Source organism: Aedes albopictus, chromosome 1, assembly GCF_035046485.1.
Source record: "Aedes albopictus strain Foshan chromosome 1, AalbF5, whole genome shotgun sequence".
Lineage (NCBI taxonomy): Eukaryota > Metazoa > Arthropoda > Insecta > Diptera > Culicidae > Aedes > Aedes albopictus.
Window position 1 is genome coordinate 165,319,334 of NC_085136.1, and position 19,271 is coordinate 165,338,604.

General features: G+C 42.7%; 1 protein-coding gene across 3 annotated transcripts in view; it reads right to left on the reverse strand.

Annotated features, from left to right (window-relative positions):
- The window catches only part of LOC109431517 (allatostatins MIP), an 84,920-nt gene continuing 65,649 nt past the window's right edge, over positions 1-19,271 (reverse strand). For 2 of the 3 annotated variants that reach the window (XM_019707749.3, XM_029862029.2), the window contains exons 2-3: positions 675-1,166; positions 1-584 (exon numbers count right to left, since the gene is read on the reverse strand). In XM_019707749.3, coding sequence (XP_019563294.1) covers positions 457-584; positions 675-1,152 — 606 coding nt within the window. In that variant the 5' untranslated portion in view covers positions 1,153-1,166 and the 3' untranslated portion in view covers positions 1-456. The remainder of the gene's footprint in view (positions 585-674; positions 1,167-19,271) is intronic. The other variant, XM_019707750.3, reaches the window with a different exon arrangement.

Consider the following 19,271-nt stretch of genomic DNA (forward strand, 5'->3'; position numbering starts at 1 on the left):
TGACTGTAAACGCTAAATTTATTTATTTTCTTTATCTTCGTGTCAGCATCTGCTTAGTAATACTGACGGCATGGGTATATGATACTGGTAACATGTTGGAATATTTTCTGACATCCATATTGTACACTTCCATGATTTTTTGCGTTTTCCACTGATACTGTAAGTCTGAAAACTGTTTTCTTTTTGTTTTTAGTATATGATAATGTTCACTGCATGTCCATTGTCGCTAAACAGAAAGTTGCGGTAACACCTCATGGCCAATATCAATACACTGGTTTTTCTAGATTGTAGCTCTTCACGCATTTCATTTTCCAGTTGTGCTATTGCATATGCGACCTAAGTTGTATGTATACAAAAGAAAAATTACAATATCGAAAACAACTTATCCTATAACAGACTGTAGAGATTTCGTGGATATTTACAAGTTCGGTGAGCGGTAATTGGCGGATTGGATAATTAGTAACTATTGCTATTGCCGCTGTCCCGTTTGCCCCAAGACGACGATAGTTTGTTCCATTTTTCCGATCGTTTGCCCCACAGTCCTTTCAGGTTGTTCCATCCGGGTTCGCGCTTTCCCCATGCACCTGGAAAATATAATGGTTAAAAATTTTGAGCATGATGCATTTGATCGTTATGTTCAGCATCTCCTATGAAGTATTGCAGATAAATCTTACCCCTGAATTTGTTCCATTGCGCTGGTCCAGCGTTGACCCGCTTTCCCCATCCACCGTTGATCTTGTTCCAAGCTCGTTTTTCCACCGGATATTCTTCGTCGGACCCGTCATACTGAGTGTCCAACTGCGCCAACCGTTGATTGATCAGTCCCTTTATCAGATACTTGTTCAACTTATCCAGCTCATTTTCGGCGTTGCCATAATCCGATGTTTCGTCATTTCTGCCAGAGTACCCATAGTAGTCGGCATTGGGATCGGGTTGCTCGCTGGTTGGGTTTCGCTTACCCCAACCGCCTTGTAGATTCTTCCACGTTCGTTTCTGAGCTGTGTGTGCATGCGATGGCTCGTCAACGTGCTCCATCTGGTGCTGCTCCGAGGAAGCATTTTCCGCCTGGATGTTGCTAACTAGAGAACATATCACGAGCAGCAGCAGAACCTTTCCGAAATTTGCCCATTGAAGTAGGTGCTGGCTGATCATAGCTATACCAATCGCTGTAAATAAAAAAAAACGCAAAGAAAATTAGATACTCGATGATTATACAAAGCTACTTTAGTTTTCTATAAAGAACTTTTAGCAAAGTTTTTTGTAGTAGAATTTTTAGCACAATTGCTATGGAATTATTTGTGCATAGTGGCTGAACGATTTCCATTTTTTTTTGTTTTTATTAATGTGTATTTTAACTTATAGCTAATTCTACACTTAACGATTTCCATGAACTAAACATCTTTTAACTGTTTCAAGACCTATTAAGATATTTCCTCGATTTTTTTCAGGGAATCTTTGTGTTTTGCCAGAACTACAGGGGATGGCCAAAATGTTTGGGATAGGCAACTTTTTTTCTCCCACAAAAAAATTCAACATGCTGTAACTTTTCAAAGAGTGCATCAAAAAATCTCAAATTTTGACTGTTTGTCAATCTATTATGTGTGCATCATTGGTACAAATTTGGGCTCGATTGATTAATTTTTCGCGAAGTTAGAACCGTTCGCGTAAAACACTATTTTTTAGACAACTCATTTTTGAGCTGTCATAACTCGGAAACCAGTGAACCAAATTGAATGAATTTTTTAACGTTTATCAACAATATATTGATACTCAATACGACGTTAAAAAATGTCATATTTTCTCACGGCGAATTAAGTTATATCGGGTTGAAATTTTTACCCATATAGAGGAAAATAAGCTTTGCTGGCAAATCGTTCACAAATATCAAAGTCACACCATAGTTACAAGAACTGGAAGGATGTCCTTAACAGTTTAACATTGTTTAAATCACATTTTCATTGTAATATCGTTTGAAAAAAAAATTCTTATCACACATTATGCGTCTAGAATCCAATTGTTGTACACTGGCATAACCTACGATGTTAGCATGACTGCCAGACTTTTTTTCACTTTACCTAATTGTGCATGTCATGGGTTTTCAAGGACGTTCCAGGGAAGTTCCAGGAGTGGTGTAGAGGGCTTCAGGAAGATTCCAGGGGTTTTGAAAGGGTTTCAAGGGCGTTCTAGGATTCAGAGTGTTAAGGTGGTCCCAGGAGTATTTCAGGGCGTTCCAGAGGGGTTTAGGAGCGACCCACGGGTTTGCAGGGATTTCAGGGTCGTTGCAGACGTGTTCAGCGGGTTCCATGGGTATCCAGAAGTGTTTCAGGGGCTTTCAAAGGCGTTGTTTTCTTCAATCGTTTTTACTTAACAATACCACACAAAAATTATTAATTGTGTTTTTCCTTCAATCTAAATAGGCTCTAATATTTCTGATTAGAGATAATTTGAGAACAGAAGTGGAAAATCTTTGGATATCAACACTAAAATTTATTCACATTAATGTAAAAAAAATACATTTTTTCGAGAAAAGTCCAAAAAGTGTCAATCCATGATAACTTTTTTCAACGTTTAAAAAGTATCTATGTTTTAATAGTTTGCGAAGCATTTACATATTGTTAGTATACGTTCAAAATTTCATTCAATTCGGTTTACTGGTTTCCGAGATATGACAGCTCAAAAATGCGTTGTCTAAAAAAGGTGTTTTACGCGAACGGTTCTAACTTTGCGAAATATTAATCAATCAAGCCCAAATTTGTATCAATGATGCACATATAATAGGTTGACAAACAGTCAAAATTTGAGATTTTTTGATGCGCTCTATGAAAAGTTATAGCATGCTGAACTTTTTTGTGAGAGAAAAAAAAGTTGCCTATCCCAAACATTTTGGCCATCCCCTGTACTTCCATAAATTACATCCTTCATTCAGGTAGAAAACTTTCCAAAACATTCAACCTCAAAACTCTGTTTTTCTATTAAACGGACTGTTCGAGCCCAGCAGGGTGGGTCGAACTGCAGCGTACTGTATCACTTTTAGTTATTGGGGGAAACACTCGCGAGAGGAGCAAGGTCTGGCAAGGGCCAGTCTCTGGGAATCGGATGTCGAAAAATGATGGACACAACCTCGTTTGGCAAGGGCCAACAGGGGGAAAATCACTTCACAGGGAGGGAACTTGGCAAAGGCCAATTCTTCGGTAGAAAAAGGTGATCAGGGCACTGACGGCTACGTTCTTAGCACTACATTTATTTTACTCTTCTTTCTCTCTATTACAAATTTTTCTTTTGCACTTCTTTTGCGCTGCTGTCGAGTGCGCGCGCGGCCGATCGGTTCGACGCTTCGAAAAAGACTGATTGTCGCCGCCGCTGATGCGGTGGCTTGAGGTGTAGTGGTGGTAAAACGGTACTCCGCGACTCCGCCGTCGTTGGTGCGCTGGCTCGAGTTTGGGTTTTACTTTAGCAAAATGTGGCAGTGGCAGTGGTTCAGCTTCCGACGGTAGTCGGAACATACTCCCCCCGTTGAGGTTACTCAAGACTAATTAAGGTTCGCTGGGTTCGATGGGTTTTGTGGTCTGGCTCAGCTACTTTCGGGTCGTTGGATGCGCGTGTTCGGGACACGTGCCTCGGGATGCCTCGCTGGGTCGACATGGCTTGAATGGTTTCGGGTGGCTTCCACGGCCACGGGTAGATGTTCATAGGCACCAGTCAGCTTGAGCGGTGGCGGATCCAACGGTGGTTGTTTCAACATTGATAACACTACGATTCACTTATTCTCGGGAGGTTCTCTCAAGACTAGACGGGTTCCGGCTGTCTTACGGTTTGGCTTGAGTGCCGGACGAGTTCCGTTTGTCGCAGAGGTTCGCTTCTTAGATTCAGTATTCTTTGGAATAGGCTTCACAATTCGAAGCAAGCCTGATGATGCTGACACACGTAGAAGTACCAGTGGGGATACTGTAGCAATGGTAGTTGTCTTAGGGTTTGACTTAATCACTGGACGACTTCTAGCGAACTTCGGAGATAGCTTTGTTACCGGACTGAGACCGGCTGATACGATCGAAGGCGTAGCTGCTGGACTGGTACCGACGAGCATCACGATCGGCTTCACCACTCGACTGATCTCAGTGGACTTCGGAAACGGCTTGGCTATCGGAGGATCGGTGAACCACGTAGACGTCTTAGCCGCTGAGTTGGTATCGACGGGCATCAAGGCGGAATCGACTACCGGACTGGCTCCGGTAGACCTTAGGATCGGATTAGCTGCTGAATGTGATCCGGTTGCACGCTGGAACTGCTGGGTTACCGGGAAAGAACCGGTTGAACACTGGAACTGTAGGGTTACCGAACGGGATTCGGTCACGAACTGCAGCGTCTGGGATACCGGACAGAAGCCGGTCGCAGATTGATACGGCGGAAGGGATCCGGTCGGATTTTGAGGCGCCGGAGGCATTCCGGTTGATTTCGGGATCCACCTCTGCGTGGGATGGAATCCTGGTGGAGGTGGAACGGGCTTCAGCACCGGATCTAATCCGGTAGGCATCAGAAACGTCAGCTTCGGATCAACTCCAATCGGGTCGAATGGAATTGGGAATGGGTTTGTCACCGGGTCGGTTCCGATAGGCGCTTTGCTTGACGACGGTATCTTATAGTATTCGGCTTCACCTTCACTGTCGATGAAGATGGTTGGTTCGTTGCTGACAAGGGAATTCTTTTGGTTCATTGAAGGATGGTCGCTCTTGCACCTTGGTTGTCACCTCTTCGGTGGAAAGCTTCGGGACGTCTGACACTTCCTCGATTTGCCAAAACGGCTGCATCATCCGCTCGATCGTCGACGAATGCATGGTTGGCTTGTTGCACAGAAACTTTGGCTACTTGGGGCTTGACGACGACTCTAGACACGATCCACCCAAAGTGGGTTTCTCGCAGAAACGAAAGGTTGTCCGGTACTCGGTTTGAGGATGTCGAAAAATAGCTGAGCGCCGATCAGCAAGTCCACATTGTAGGGTGTGTGGAATGTGGGGTTGGCCAAGACGACACCGTCGGGAATGTCCCAGTGATCGATGTTTATTTTCGACGAAGAAATTATGCCGGTCACCTTCGGGGTTACTAGGCACTCGAGGCCTGCTCGGAAGCTGGATACTCGGGACTTAATGTTTAGGCTTACGTTATTATCCGTTGCAAGAAAATAGAGAGCGAAAATGGTGCAAAATCGCTAATAGACCTCCGCTCGTACGTTTAATCGTTCTGGTGTCTTTTACGATAAGTGCGCGAATGGGCCAAAGAATACTGCGCCGAAAACACCAACACGATTTACCGTACTGGCGGAGGTATACGAGCACTTGCGCTCAAAAATTTTCGCGCAACGCATAATATTGCGGGCGAGAGTGTGCAAAGCATTGATCCCGGTTATCGGAATGTTCGCTTGTCTCTTCGGCAGACCCAGGCGGTTGGTCAACTCTTCAGTCACGAAATTCACCTGGGAGCCGCTGTCCAACAGGATGCGGCATGGATGCGGCTGGTTCTTCTTATAGAACACCTGTACGACTGCGGTGAGCAGCAGTACCGTTTTCGATGACTGCGCGAAGTTCGACGAGCAGATGGTGGATACTGGTTGATCAATGGCAGAAGGATTTTCATGCACCACCGTAGGTAGAGATGGAACAGCTGGAACCGGTGGTGGTCTCAATACCGCGGTTTCCGCGGGGAGGGAAATGTTGGACCGGGTGTCCTGGGTAATTGCCCCATCATCGTGGAGCAGCGTATGGTGCCGGCGTTGGCATTTGTGGCATGTCCTGTCGGATGGACGGACACTCTCGAGAGCAGTGCCCCTTACGCAGGCAGTTGAAGCAAAGTCCTGCAACTCGGATCTTCTCGTTTCTCTGGGGAGGTATCAAGTTTCCCAACGCCTGCGAGAAAGTGGAAACCGCATGGCTCTTCAGCGGTGGATTCTTCAAAAGTAACTGAAGTTCACAATACGCGCGACGTGAGACGAAACATAACACTTATAGTTCTTACAATCGTCAAGATATTAAAATTTACCTTTCGTCGACCGGTTTCGGGCGCGATGTCGCCCATCAACAGGACAATGTCCGACTGATTGCCTTCAGTTTTCGTTTTTCAGTTTTCGTACGATGTTCGTACACGTCCGAAGAGAAGAGATGCTACTGGGGAGTCGTATCTACCAGACTAAAAAGACACGACGCAATGGGCGGGTCGTCTTCATTCATCAACGGCCTTCGTGTGTTGCTGATGAACATTGACTCCCAAGCGTTTAAGTGTAACGTTTGTCTTACGCTTTTGACGAGTTTGGCATTATTCCAATCAATTTCATGTTGGGAGTCTGCGCTGCCAGGCTGGATTTGGTTGCTTTGGAAGACTGGACAGCATTTTTGTGCTCTTTTAAAAAGACCTTTACTTTCCGGCGAGTTTGGCCAATGTAAACTGCCGGGCAGTCCTTACATGGTATCTCGTATATTCCGGATTGTTTATCCGGCGGTACCTTGTCCTTAAGGTTGCATAAAAGGTCACGTAAGGTCTTGTCGCTCTTATGCACAACGTGTAGATTTTGTCGGCGAAGGGCTGTTTTTATTTGATTGGTTATCCTGGGGTAAAACGGCAAGCTAATTCTTCTGGTTTCTTCTGGGTTCTGTTGAAGGGTGGTAATGTTCCTGCGGTGGTTTTTCCGTTTGTGCTTCTTCAAAACTTTGCTCACAAAAGGCCTGTCGTATCCGTTCACCTCAGCTGCTGTATACGCACGACTTTTTTCTTCTTCAAAGAGCACAAAAATGCTGTCCAGTCTTCCAAAGCAACCGAATCCAGCGTGGCAGCGCATACAGTAGACTCCCAACATGAAATTGATTGGAATAATGCCAAACTCGTCAAAAGCGTAAGAAAAACGTTACACTTAAACGCTTGGGAGTCAATGTTCATCAGCAACACACGAAGGCCGTTGATGAATGAAGACGACCCGCCCATTACGTCGTGTCTTTTTAGTCTGATAGCACGACTCCCCAGTAGCATCTCTTCTCTTCGGACGTGTACGAACATCGTACGAAAACTGAAGGCAATCAGTCGGACATTGTCCTGTTGATGGGCGACATCGCGCCCGAAACCGGTCGACGAAAGGTAAATTTTAATATCTTGACGATTGTAAGAACTATAAGTGTTATGTTTCGTCTCACGTCGCGCGTATTGTGAATGTCGTTACTGTTCTTACGTTGGCACAAATCACGAAAATTTGATAGTAACTGAAGTTGCTTTGGCTTCGCTGCAGAATTCGCTGGGGGAAGGCTTCCTCGCAGTTCTCCAGGATCTGGCTCCTCGATGTAAGGAACTCGATAGTTTGTATTTGGGAAGGTCTCCTTTCTTCTGGGTTCCTTCCCAGGCCTTTCGAGTGGACTTATCAAGCGCCGAGACGATCAAGTACACGATCATGTGCTCCGAAACTCCCGTTATTTCTTGTTTAAGGTAGCGGAGGCTTTCGACGTGCCGACCCAGAAAACCAGTTATAGTATAAGATGTTGCATAAGATGGTAAAGTGGAGGCCATATGCGTGCATGCCTCCATTTAGGCGCATGTAAAATATACGCATATCACCTCCACTTTATCATCTTATGCAACATCTTATACGATCATTGGTTGACTGGGGAGTCGCTTCATTGAGGAGCGCCCGTAGTTTCTTATGAGACTCCGATGCCATCTTTCTCAGGTAGAGCAACCCATGGATGTGCGTTTCCACAATCACGCGTCGATTTTCGTAGCGGTCCGTCAGAATGCCCCAAGCGGTATCGTAGTCGCCCTCACTAAGGACCTTGGTGTCCAGCACACCAGTCGCCTCGCCGATCAGCGCCTTGTTGAGGTGATAGAGCTTGATCGCGTCACTATCCCCCGAGTTGGCCATCAAATCTAGGAAAATGGCCTTGAATTTGGGCCAAGCGGCATAGGTGCCGTTGAATGTCGGGATTGGCGCTTTCAGTGGCTGCTGCTGAATAACGACTTGAGGTGCAGCTGCACCGTGTGGAGGATTCGAAGCTTTACTCACCGGTTCTGCATCAAAAATTAGCGCTTCGACGATATTGGAAATATCGTAATGCAGATCTTCGAAATCCGCATACTCGTTTTCCTGATCCTCCATTGCTTCGTACGGTACCAGCCCCACGATAATGGTGTGGAGTTGACTGTATTCCGAGTAGATCGCGGAAATGCTCTTGGAAAGTACATTCAGTTGCAGCCAAGGTTGCGGCAATCCAATCACGTTGGTTTGAACCAACGTTCTTTTGATCCTTAGCAGCTTGTAACAGTATAGCGGGCAATAATCTGTGCGTTCGCGCGTAAGCAGCCAACGAATGCTTTAACAGTACGGGTCAATTGAAAAGCGTTAGCGAAGCTAACGCTACCTTAGCCAGGACCCATCTAGAGCGATCGGTGATCATTCACCGTGTATAACAGTTATACTGTTATGACTTTTATTTTGATTTTCTCCTCATCACATCAGCCAAACTGATGAGCCTCATCAGATGGAAAACGTCATGATAATCTGTCCCGCGAGTTTTCCCCCTGAGTCATTTTCAACAACCTGTTCTCTTTAAACTTTGGACGTCGTAGGAAACAGTTGATTTAAACAGTTGATAAAACAGTATAATTTATAATGGAAAACTAGCCAGAAGAGGCTGTTTTATAAGGAATAAAAGGTGGGAAGTGAAAGCGATGAATTCTATTTGTGGCATGCAGCTAATTTCTTCTGTTATTTGAAGGCTGTGCCTTTCAGTTTCGATTAGGGTGAAGATAAGTGAACGGTCGAATAACCCGACACCACGTGGTGACCCGCTGGCATTCCGTCGGCGCCGTCGAGCCGATTCCCGACCAAGCAAAGCGTCGCTGGTGATCCGCTGGCAATCCGTCGGCACCGTCAAGCCAGATTTCCGACCACTCGAACCGGCCATCCGCTGCTGGTGACCTGCTGGCATTCCGTCGGCGCCATCGAGCCGGTTCCCGACCAAGCAAAGCGTCGCTGGTGATCCGCTGGCAATCCGTCGGCACCGTCAAGCCAGATTTCCGACCACTCGAACCGGCCATCCGCTGCTGGTGACCCGCTGGCATTCCGTCGGCACTGTCGAGCCGATTTACGACTGCGCAATCCGGCCATCCGCTGCTGGTAACCCGCTGGCATTCCGTCGGCGCTATCGAGCCGACTTCCGACCAAACAATCCGGCCATCCGTCGCTGGTGATTCGCCGGCAATCCGTCGGTACAGTCGAGCCAACTTCCGACCAAGCTAACCGGCCATTCGTCGCTGGTGTTTCGCCGGCAATCCGTCGGCACAGTCAAGCCAACTTCCGACCAAGCTAACCGGCTATCCGTCGCTGGTGATTCGCCGGCAATCCGTTGGTACTGTCGAGAGCCAACTTTCGACCAAACAGACCGGCCTATCGTCGCTGGTGATCCACTGGCAATCCGTCAGAAATCCGGCGCCCATCCGTCGGCACCATCAAGTCACCTTCCGACACGTCGAGACGCCGTTCCGCCGCTAGCTATCCGCTGGCCCAGTTACGCCGTAGAGTCGCCCAAGGATAGTGAGTCCGGGCAAACCATCGGCCAACCAAAGCCACTGTAGCCGCCATCGCATCAACCACTTCGTCACGTGAGTCGAATCATTAGTATTAATTTGATAGAGCATAGTAGTTACTAGTTTACAACTTTTATATTCACTATAGTCTGTGTGCGCGCACAATAAGCTAGGGAGAGAAAAGGTCAAGTAATGAATATAAGCTGAAACACTAGCCCCAATAGTTTTGTTAACGAAATCCAAATTTCTTGATACGGTTGTTCGTTTGATTCCTTTTGAGTTTCTTTTGTTGAGTGGATCGTCCCAAAACCCGCCCTGAGTGAGGTAGTCGGGCAATTTACTAAAAAAACGCGGTTCCGCATCACATTTATTAAGTGTGTTGGCGCATAAGTGGGACTTGTATACTTTTACGGGGTTTGGAAATCGGTCGCAACAGAAGGGTAGCTGCGCTAAGCCTGGACCTATTTCGTCTCGTTTGCGATATAACGCTAGCGCACTACAAAGGTTGCCCCTAACCGTGACAGTGACCCTCGGTCGAGGCAAATTCTGGTTAGCATTTTTGTATCGTATCGTATCGGCCAAAAAACTGAGGTTTATCCTGTTACAAGCTTGCTTTTCACTTAGGAGCGCTGCCGGACGGCCCTGTCATACTCCTTCCGTGTGGCTTCATCCATTATTGCCTCCCACTCGGCGGTAGTCGTGGCTTCTATTTTGGTTGTAGAAGACGGTCCCTAATCTCACACCACCTTCCTGTTCTGATGTCTGTTGAGCAGGTTAACTCCCATTGCGTAGAAGAAAAAAAAATGAGCTTCCTTCTACCTTGAAGCTGCGTCTTATTCCAAGCCTTGAGTAAGTGGACTTACTTCGACGCTTGCACAAGCTCTGCAACAACACACCGAGCTCAGACCATCTCCGAACTATTCCTTCATGTTGGCTACCGGAACATTCCTCCTATCGGCAACCATTCATTCCATTTTCAACCTCCTCATCTCAATCCGTCTCCCTAAGGATCCCGCACTGCGCCTTCGCGGCTTTTGTGGCCGTTTCTTCTCCAGGTCTAAACGTGCTGTCAAAAACGCTCCTGGGCCTATAACCTGTTGAAAGTAGTCCACTGAGACCATGTACGCAGGCTATAGCGAGGCTAGCCCCACTGATTATTGTTTTACTGTTTATGGAGTAAACGCACCAATAGTGGTGCTACTAGTGCTACTATGAGCTCTTGTTTCATTCTTCTCCGTCACACAACGTTTTCCTGCACACTGTCGAAGATCTTCCTTAGAACGCGTCATTCGAAAACACCTCGTGTCCGTAAAAGACAACCGGTCTTATAAACGTTTTGGTTTTATACATGGTGCATTTGATGCGAGGTTGAATCCTCAAAGAATTAGATAATTGATTAGCAGTTGAATAGCAATTGTTTGCATGAATCATGTTTTCGTTTTCTGATTCTGATAACAGCTGCTGCAAAATAAAATGCAAATTTTTCACACCAATCACTTTTCGTAAGAGAAAGCATAGAACAAACAATTTCAATTCCAGCGTTCGTTCGCCACGCTAAGTGGACTGCCCGTTGGCATAAATAGTCGTTTTATTGAAATTTATTTCTACGTCACCCATTGTATTTCTTTTCAATTTCACATTGAAATTATCGGCGTAAATTGTATGCATATCGAATGAGGGCATCATCTGCCCAGACAAGCATGAACAATTAAGAAATTCATTACTCAACCGCGGCGTGGAATGTCCGTAGCCTTGGTTGGGCACAGTTTTAGCGCGATTAAGGTGTTAAGTAGTAATTACTTGGAATTGGAATTTAATCTCATGCTGGGTAATTACATTTGACTTGAGATGAACTTCAAAGGAAGAGAGCTTGTATGCAGTGAAGTGTGAGTTAAATCTATTTCCTAATCTAGTAGTTCTGAGCTTTTTTGAGATTGAAACCATACGATTTGCAAACTTAAAACCTGAAAAGTTTACTATAAATTAAAATGCGTATAGTAAAACAACTAATAAAGAGTAGTGACATAACCAATGACCATGATTGCATTCAAAAGTCAAGCAAATTGGTTACCCAACAGGGAAACTTTGCGGGAGATCTTCATGCATTGGAAGATGGTGCTTTTCTTCGTATCCTTGTTATCATCGAAGCAGATGGCGATAGGTGGGGTGTGTTGTTAAAAGATGAGACGTGAGAATTTCTTCCTGGAGCCATCGACTAGAGGATGCCGTCTTCTTCAAAAGTTCAAGAGTTTTGTTTGCATATCGACTTTGAGTGTTCATTGAAGTTACTCCCGCGTACAGTTAGTTGTTCGAACAGAGCAATATTTTCCATGTTTTCTTTAACATTGCATTGGCTACTGAAAGTGGGACACTTTGTCGCAACGGAAATAGTTGCTAACAGAATAGGTAAAGGTAAGAAGCAATAAAACTGATGTATGCAGGAGATAGCGTATTTGTTCCAGAAAGCACCGATTAAGCGTTTCCAGTAACCGCTGCTCCACGTGGTATCTATTTCTTCCGGGCAGGTATTTGTGATTTTAATCCAGGACAGGATACGCTCATTTCAAATTTAAAATGGACAGCTAAACTGGTGGGCATGAAGGTAGTAGCGCAAAAAATTATGCAAATTACAATTTTCAATTGAGACAATTTCTGGTAACTGTTGGTTGGTTGACCCATTTATGTTACTAAAGGGCAGTGGAGATGGGTAATTTTCTGTAGGTTCTATGCCTGTATTCTCAACACTGTTAATGGACTGAATTTATTGCAAAATTCAATATTCTCTTAGTTTGCTTTAAAATGATTCGACGTTGTTCAGTACAGTACAAGCATAGACATGTTAAAAACGACCACTACTACTGTTTTAGCTGAAAACAACATATGCAGTTGCCACGTAAACTTAGTAATCCGACGTGGCCCTGCGTTGCAATCACACTTTGAAGATGTGTGCACATTATTGTGTCAGTCAAATTTGGGGTGCAGTCAGAAATAGCAAATTCAACAGAAAGGTCATTGTTATGCTTCGGAAAATTACTGACAAGATGTGTGATAAATTATTGCCAGTGCTGTCATGGTAAAATCAGAGCTAGTTAGTCATGACGCCCCTTCACTGGTGCATTTCCACGGATGAAATTCCTGGAGAAATCTCTGAAGGAACCTCTTGAGCAATTCCTGAAGGAACTGCTGGAACAACTTCTGAAAAAACATGGAACTACTTTTAAAGAAATCCCTGTTGAAATGTCTAAATTAATTCTAGGAATATTGAGGAAGTATCTGAATATAATGCCGAAAGCATCGCGGAGGAAATTTCAGAAGGAATTTAAAACAAAAAAATCTGAAGAAAAAGGATTATTTTAAGAATTTATTCATGGATTTTCTGAAGAAATTCCATGAAACCTGAAGAAACATGGAATACCTAACAAAACCATTTTATAATGAATTTCTGGAGGAATCCATCGAGAAATTACTAGAGGAATCTCTGAGAAAATACAATACCCGGTAAAATTTCTGATAAAATCTCTGTGATTTTCTGCAGGATTTTTTTTATTCTTCTATCACTTAACCTAATTTACAGCTATTTTATACACTAGGGACTGCGTGAGCGATTCCAATTGGCGGCTGCACTTATACTATGTACAGCGCCTGAATGTATTCTATTCTAAATACACTAATTCTAACTCGAACTGGTAGCCTTTGCGCTGCTGTCACTTTTCTACCTTGTCCATGGTAGAATGATGAGCACGATGTTGCTGTGTGGCTCTTGTTCCATTTCCAGTCCGATTGGGGGTCCATTATGAGTTGCCGTTAGCCGATATCCAAGTTTCCGGGTCCGTTAGAGCATATGCTCAAAAAAGGGTCAGGTGTCAGCCACTCTCGGGGGGAAGAGCAACTGACGAAAAATTGCAAGTGCCGGGGCTGGGATCGAACCCATGACCATCCACTTATTTATTTATTTATTTATTATTAATTTAAGTTCATCGGACCTTAACTCTCTAATACCCAACCCCGCTGTCAGCAACAGGGGACACTTCAGGATTCGGTCGGAATCTCGGGACGTACCTGCCGGAGAGAGGGACCAAATGTCAGCAACAGGGGACACTTCAGGATTCGGTCGGATTCTCGGGACGTACCTGCCGGAGAGAGGGACCAAATGTCAGCAACAGGGGACACTTCAGGGTTCGGTCGGAATCTCGGGACGTACCTTCCGGGAGACCGTATCTGATATCGGCAACTAGGGACTTCCTTCAGAGAGGCGGATCGTTCCAGATGCCAGCGATCGGGGACTTCTTTCCGGGAGACGGACCGTACCGGATGCCAACAACCAGATTACGTCGCTGCGGTATTTCTCTTGCGGATTTCAGGGGTCAGGTTCGGTTCGGAAGCCTTGACTTGGGAGGACTAATTTCGGGACTGTAGGTTTGAGTTTGTCAGGTTTGGAGGTTTGAGTTTTTGGTTTAATTGCTTCTGCTTCGCTTGAAAGTTTTTGAAGTAATGACAGATTTTTTTTTCTTCAATGCATAGCCACCTATGTCCTCGTTGCTATCGGTCGGTAACACCCGCCTTTAGACGGGGTATAGTTTGAGAATTTTTGTAATTTTTGTTCCGTAGAAAATCAATTTTTCTATATTTTTGGCTGATATTTAGGACTGTTTTGTATATCTCAAAATTGTTTTTGGTGTATTTTAAAGCGCATTTACATTTTTTAAAAATCATTTGAAAAATTGATGTTTTAGTCACCTTTTAGAAGTCATTGTTTATTTAGTATTAAATCGCTACTATAAACATATTTTAAATTTTTCCCAAATCATTCTATCCTAGTTTAATAGTTTATGGGAATCGAATACACTCTAAAATCAGTTTCCTTAAAATAACACGGAAAATAAAATTTTCTATGAAAAAAATTAAAAATAAAAATATTTCAACAATTATCATAAAATCTCGAAATGTTTTCATCTCAAAAAATCCGTACTCCAAATAGGCTTCCAGGAAAAATATAAAACTGTGGGGATGTTCAAAAATAAAAATAAGAAAAATCAAAAACTAAAATTCACGAAATCGAGAATTAAAAAGAATCATCTTCCAAAACATGTTTAAATCGATTTTAGATGACGAAAAATGATATTTAGATCAAAATCAAAAATTTGGGTATTAGAGGGTTAAGGTCTACATAAACTGTTAAAATACATAATACACACATTTACTTAACTTAATCTTAAACATAAACAACACTTGTCACGTTACAGTGCTTACAATACACAACCAATCTAATATTAAAGTAAACCAGATCGTCGAATTCTGTTTGCAAAACGATTGGACGGCTCGTCAAACTCGAACAGATCTTCCACAATGCTAAATGTCCGAATACATGCGGCGATGGGCTCATTGTAGCCATACAAGGTTCTGTGGAATCTGTGCACAAGCAGGGTTGAGTATCGCAGTTCTCTACTAGGAATCCGGAAGTTGATCATCGCTCGCAGCTCTGGTGAATCAATTTCCCCATTTATAAGTTTTGCGATAAACACAGCCTGCTGAATTTTTCGCCGACGTTCTAGTGTGTCCAAACCAAGCAATTGACATCTCGCCGGATATGGCGGTAGGTTAACTGGATCTCGCAACGCCATTCGAACAAAACGTTTCTGAACTATTTCTATTAGCAAACACCATGAAACCTCATGCGGAAACCATACAATAGAGGCAAGAATTGGACGTACAAGCGAGCAATATAACGCCTTACTATGAAGTGAACGTGTAGCCACTACGCTACGGGCCCCGGCTTTCTGCAGGAATCTCTGCAAGAATGTCTTCCAGCCATTCCGTTAGATTCCTTATAAGAATCTCTGAAAGAATCTGTAGAAACCGAAGCAACCCTTGGAGGACTTACTTAAGAAATCCTTGGAGCAATTTCGGGAAGAGAAATGTCTTGAAGGAATATCTAAATAAATGTGAAAAAATATTTGGGATTTCCTTAATAATTTCTTGTAGCATTTTTAAAGAAATCCTTGAAGAAAATTCTTTGGAAAGCATCTGGGAAAATTTTAAAGGAGTTCTGAGTTACTGATTCTTAATGCATTCGTAAATCATTTTCGGGAAAAAAGTGAAAAGAGACGCGTGTTTAGGGCAGTTGTGATGTGGTTTTCCTCCGTTCCTGAGTTATGACCAATTTTGTGTAAATTTTCCTGATTTGCTATATTAGCCGTTTTTTTGAAAAATCATAACTTACGATCGAAGCATCGTAGACACATTTTTTTGTGAAATCGTAAGCAAATTTTCTCAACAGTCAAAAAAAAAATACAAAATGAAAATTGTGTTTCACAAAATTTTCCATTGTTGAGGAAAAGCGGTTGAAAAAGTCGGAAAACCTATTTTCGAAGTTCAGAAAAAAATTATAAAAAAATATTTTTGGAAGGGAATTACATGATCTATATTCTGTAAAATTTTCAAGATGTGATTTCTAAAACATGGAACAACATTGGTGAATATGCTGAACCAAGTACCTAGATTTTAAAAAAATGTCCCAAAGATTCAATAGTACTGGATAAACAATGGATAAAGATTTAGCAACAGGTATTATGCTTCTTGTTAAAATCCTAAGTAACCTGGGATACGATAGTTGAGCTTTTACCTACTTTTAAATGCTGCAACGTGACAGAGCTGTGAAAGCGACTCTCCACGAGGTGAGTGTAATTTACATTCACCTCGTAGAGCTTCCTCTCGACATTGGTATGCGTGTGCGACTCCTACTCTATTCGGCAAACTTTTAGACCAAATCACAAGGCAAAAGTCGTACATACATCGTTTCTTGATTGCACGCTTCTGAGCTGAGAAAATAGCAAGTGAGTGTAACTCTTTGCAAGTGAGTGTTCCCATCCCTGGACATGATCACAATCATCCAAGTTTCCCATGTATTTTCATTGATCATGCCTAGGTATATTCGTATAAATTTTTGAACGATTTTATCTCAATGGAGCACAGAGATACACTGCAATGTATTGTATGTGCTAATGGAAAATCATTGAAAAAAAAACATAGAATTTTTCAATACCGTTTCACATTTATTAGAATAACTTCACAATAAATGCATATATCGTTATGAAAATTGGAGTGAAAGTGGTAAACAAGTTTTGAAAGAAAATTTTTAAATGTCACACTCAGAGAGTAAAAAATTCGAAGATTGAAAGTGAAGATTGACATTCTCATTTTTTCATTCGAGTTTGGCCACATTCAATGTCAGCTGAATGCCTCTCTTTTTTCATTCAATTCTCTGTCACGAATATTTTTTCGCACGTCCAATTTCTGTTAACAGACGCACAATCCGATTTAATGAACAAATAGAAAACCTAATTAATATTCGAATTAACTACTATACACAAGTTTTGAGGTGATTGGAAGTATAATCGGGAGTTACGGTCCTGTTTTATTTCTCAGTGAAAATTGTCAGTGACAGAAAAATGAATGAAAAGGTGAAAACATTCATTCACCAAAATGAATTTTATTTTGATCCCTCAGTTGAGAATTTTCAAAATTCACGTTGAATTTCACTCATTGAAAATGAAAATTTTAAACTCTGGTCACACTCCAGTGTAAAAAAACTTCATGAAAAACTTGTTGAAAAAAGTCCCTTTTTTTAATGCAAACGTTATTTCGTATTTTCCAAATTTCATGGTGTTCAGGATGTTCTAGGTTATCAATGAAGTCTCAAATACAAATATCCACATTTTTTCCCTAATAGAGGACCGAATTTGCAACAACTTTGCCGAAGACAGTATTCTGTTATATCGAATGGGTGAATTTATACAGCCGTTTCTACGTTGGGGTCATATATGACCCCTCCGGCTCCAAAGGGTTAAGTGAAATGATGGTAATTTTTCACATTAAAGCGTTATTTTAACAAATTGCATGTAATGTAAACGGCCTTTATTTCGAACAATTTCACCTAAAGTCACTGTACCATTGATCGTAACCGTAAGCTTCAAGTATTCAAAATGAATATGGGAGAAAATCATTACCCAATAAGTCCAATACATCTTACGAAGAGAATGCTGTTGACAAGATACAAAACTGAGGGATGCTGCCGCTGAGCCATATTATATATTAGCACAAAGTATTACAATGCAACTTCATCGGGGTTGTTCGTGGATGGCGTTTAAGTTAGGCGACAGACAGTGTTAAAGGTCCACTCCACCACCACCGCACTGTCAGACCTGTTGAACACCACCGCACCAGGAAATGCAAACGCTGTGGAAATTTACATATTCTTCCTTCCCCCCAAAGTAGCTGGAAAATGATGTTGAGTGTTTGCTGGCGTTGCAAATCATGCCCACCCGGCTAGTTATCCTATGAGATATGTATTGTGTGTTCGCAGCTCGCACTGGAGAAGGGCGACAAAAAGTACGCTTATTTGTGAAATAATTCCTTAAGCGTTAAACCATTTGAAGGAGCCATTCATAAAGTCATGCTTAGAATGAGTAGAGGGGAAGATTGTGAAAGTGTGACAAACAATAGGACAATTCCATAAAAGGGGGAGGGGTGTTAAAGACATACAAATTTTCAACCCCAAATTTTCAATGGTACAAATTTTCAAGAGCACAAATCTGAAGAACCAAACGACGGTTTGCACTGAAAAGTTGATCGATTGATAACCACCAGCGAGTAACCAATCGATCATTTTTTTAGTGCAAACCAATATTTGGTTTGTCAAATTTGTGGTCTTGAAAATCTGGGGTGTGACTTCGTCATATCTTCACCTTAATCGTACGTATGTAGGCGACCAACTCCACCAAGGGCGTAGCCAGCTTTTCGGTCAGGGGGGGGGGCAAGCACCCTTAGAAAATTTGTGCCTACTAGCTTCTACATCTATACGCAGTACGATGAAATTGAATATAATAACATTATATTCTAAAAGCATTATTTAACCCATCAGCAGTCACTGATCTACATGAATCAAGGTGGTGCTGGTAGCAGTGAGCAATTTCTGGAAGATTAAGGATTCTTAGGACTAGAATTTCCTGGTTCCTGTTTGAGTCCTTTTTAAATTATCTTTCAATACTATTCGCTGGAGGAATCCCTCCAGAAATTCTTGAAATAAATAAAAATAAATCATCAAATAAACCTGGAGAAGTTTTTGGGTACACTTCTGATAAGATGATTGAAGGATTTCTAACATTTCCGAAGGAACTCCTGAATTGATTTTAGAAGAAAATCTGAGAGGAATTTCTGTAGAAATAATTTGAGGAATTCCCGGAGCAATCCCTGGAAGACTTCCTGTATAAATCCCTGGCGCAATTCCTACAGGAATACCTGGAGGAAGCCCTATAGAATCCCTGGAGGAATTCCCGTAGAAATTCCTGGTTGAAATCCCGGAGGAATCCCCGGCAGAGTTTCTGAAAGTATACCTGGAGGAATTCCTATATAAATTATGGGAAAAATACCTAGAGAAATATCTGAAGAGATCTCATGAGGAAATCCTAGAAGAAATTCTAGATAAATTTCTGGAGGAGTCCTTGGAGGAAGTTCTGGAGAAAATCCTAAAGGAATTCTGGGAGGAATCCCTAGAAAAAAAAAATCAGAAGAAATCTCTTGAGGAATCCAAAGACGAAATCTTAGAAGAATTAAAAAAAATCCTTGGAAAAGTTCTCGGAGAAATCTCTGAAGGAATTCCAGGAGGAATCCCTGAAGCAGTTCCTGGGAAAATCTCTAGAGAAAATCCTGGAGAAACT